This window comes from Dendroctonus ponderosae, unplaced genomic scaffold (assembly GCF_020466585.1).
Source record: "Dendroctonus ponderosae isolate FM_Combo_2020 unplaced genomic scaffold, Dpon_F_20191213v2 Dpon_F_20191213_5, whole genome shotgun sequence".
Taxonomy (NCBI): Eukaryota; Metazoa; Arthropoda; class Insecta; order Coleoptera; family Curculionidae; genus Dendroctonus; species Dendroctonus ponderosae.
Window position 1 is genome coordinate 10,789,901 of NW_026018715.1, and position 2,680 is coordinate 10,792,580.

The 2,680-nt window shown below is 38.0% G+C and overlaps 1 protein-coding gene across 1 annotated transcript in view; it reads right to left on the reverse strand.

Moving 5' to 3' along the window:
- LOC109546607 (Ca(2+)/calmodulin-responsive adenylate cyclase) overlaps positions 1-2,680 on the reverse strand; it is a gene marked incomplete at its 3' end in the record, with an annotated part of 72,167 nt that overhangs the window by 40,966 nt on the left and 28,521 nt on the right. The window contains 2 exon segments of the mRNA XM_048666444.1: positions 1,239-1,350; positions 2,249-2,367. Coding sequence (XP_048522401.1) covers positions 1,239-1,350; positions 2,249-2,367 — 231 coding nt within the window.

The following is a 2,680-nucleotide window of genomic DNA, read 5'->3' on the forward strand; positions in this document are numbered from 1 at the left end:
TGATAATGTCCACCGCAGTTGTGGACGAAACGTCAGGAAGAAATTCCCATAGACCACGGCTTCAAAGCCCGGAAAACATTCCTAAATGTGTTTTATCTAATGTTTGCCGCAAGTGAATTTCCGCTGATTAAAATGCCGCAGAATAAAAAAATAGACGTCCTTAGTATGAAAGGTCACATTCCGTATAAATCAAAGTTTCAAAGTTCTAAAAACAATAGATGCATTGGAGGCATTGTTTAATTCATGGGCCACCCAGGCCGCCAGACTTGACTCCGTTAGGTTTCCTCTTCGGTAGTAAAACTACGAAATTTCTAAAACCCAGCATGCTTTTTCAGCTTAGTGTTCTAATGAGGCTGTTTCAAAGCGTACAGCCGACTCCCTTTGGCCCCATTATAGATAACAAAAATAAACTGCTCTGGCAAGTTTCTAGTCGATTAAACTCCAGGGCTTTGCCTTTAAACTTCCAAATGTCAAAGGGAACCGTGTATTATCTCCAAGCATGATAGTCATGCTGTTTAGTGCCAGGAATCAGGTCAAATGAACGCTTGGAATGGCTTAATTAACTAGCAAAAAAGACGTAACACTTTTGGAGCATGATTCGCTGCTCCATTGCAAGAGTAGCTTTGAAGTTTTAATTAAAAACTCGCTCGCATTAGAGTTATGTAAATATCGAGAAAAAGGCAGCAAATAGGTGGAAAGTTTTCCTCGAAATTGGAATAATTAGGATAATAATCATTGTCGCTCATTTGGGAAAACACCCTGCGTTTAAAGTTAATTGCCACAGTCAATAAATCGCTCAGTATCAGTCGATGGTTGGAAATGTGATGGTTCCGATCGGTTCAATTAATCGGGGTATTTAAAATCGTTCGACAATTATAAGTTAATAAACTGCTAGGAAATTCCGCAACGCCGTCCTGAATTGATGGTAGGAAGGTTTCACACATGTAAATATTCCACACATGTAAATATTTAACTGAACGATGGCAATCAATCGATATGCACACATTAGTTTTAGCTATTTGTTTTAGGCAATCGGTTATTTAACTTAATGAGCATTAAAAATGTACATTTAACTTGGAATTTGGAATAACAATCGACTAACTACAATGGCCATTTATTGGCTCCGTTGGGAAACTAGAGAAGGAAATTAAAAAATTACAATTTACCAGCAACTATTGTTTATAGCAGCTTTTAAATGAAGTTTTTTGGGCCATTGATTGATGAAAACATTCACTTACATTTGCCAGTTGATCGAATCTACCAAACAACTCATTGAGCAGCCGGACGAGTTCTTGTGCTGTACACTGTGACGCCAATACGGTAAAGCCCACTATGTCTGCAAACAATATACTGAAAAGACAAAAAAAAACATATTAAGGTGCGATAGAAATCAGCAGTAGAGGACAAATTGTCATAAAAAAACTAATCTGATGAATATTAGACTAGAAGTTTTAATGCCGAAACACGTCTGTGCATTGATCCTTAGTTGGCGCCAAAGACTCTACATAGATTTATGTTCGGGAATAAACGCCGTTTAATGTAAGAGTCGGGGTGTTTATGTGCCCATTTGTTAACTGAAGAACCAGGTTTACGTATAAACAAGCTATAAGCCTGAAACAATACGGCGATTGTGCAAAGCGGAAAATTTTGTTTAAATTAACTTTTGGGGCAGGCACTATCGGAAAAAGTCCAACGTGGTCAGAGCCAAAGGGCTGAAAAAGTGCATGTTTGCTGCTGCCAAAGTGAAACGTTTTAAACTGAAACAGCCGAGGGTAGCAGTTCCATCTAGCAGCCATTAAAAATGTATTTAAACGCGCACTTGGCTCAAAGAGCCTTTTCTGAACTGAGAATACGAACCGCAAAAGCATTTCTCTTGAAAAGAAGCGAAACAGTTGGAATCATTTGACGTGGAAAGATCCAGGTAAGATGTTTCTAGTGGTAAAATAAGTCTAAAATTGTCTAGAAACTATTGTTTTGTTTGTTCTTCTGAAAGGCACTGAAATACATAGGCGGGGTGTCAATTTGAAAACTTTCCACCCTTAATATCTTTCTTGCAGTTGAAAATATGAAAAATCGGAAAGACTCGTCAATTTTATTTGTAAGGGGACACTTTAAATTAATATTTTTTGTTGGGTCGGATGTTTTCAAATTGACACCTGGTAAATGTTTCACATTATATGAGAAATTGTTGGTAAAAGCTGGCAATGGTAAGTCCATTAAGGGCAAACCAGCCAAGAGTTAAACTCACCTGACATTTTCATGCTTCTGGATATAGATCTTGTGGAATTGGCCTTCAACCGGCGATATGATATCGTTTTTCATTTCCATGGCCACGTGTTGGGGAAGAACCGACAAAAGCAGCCGTTCCTGCAAAATATCAGTTCCGTTCCATCAGACAATTTCGAACTGGATCTGTCTGGATCGGAACTTCGATCGGTTTCACCCCGATTTAAATAAGCCGTTCCACAGTAACAAATTGCTGTCGATTGCCAGATTTTCTTTCGGTACAGTCCAAAAAGCCGCATTAATACCGAAAGAAGGCCCGAATTTAATATGTCCATCCAACTTTTGTTGAATCCCATGAATAATATTGTAGATAAGTTCTATATTGTTGAGGCGGATTCATTTTTTACAAACTTCTTTTTGGGTATTTCGCCTCAAAAATTTTTGTCTTTAAAAA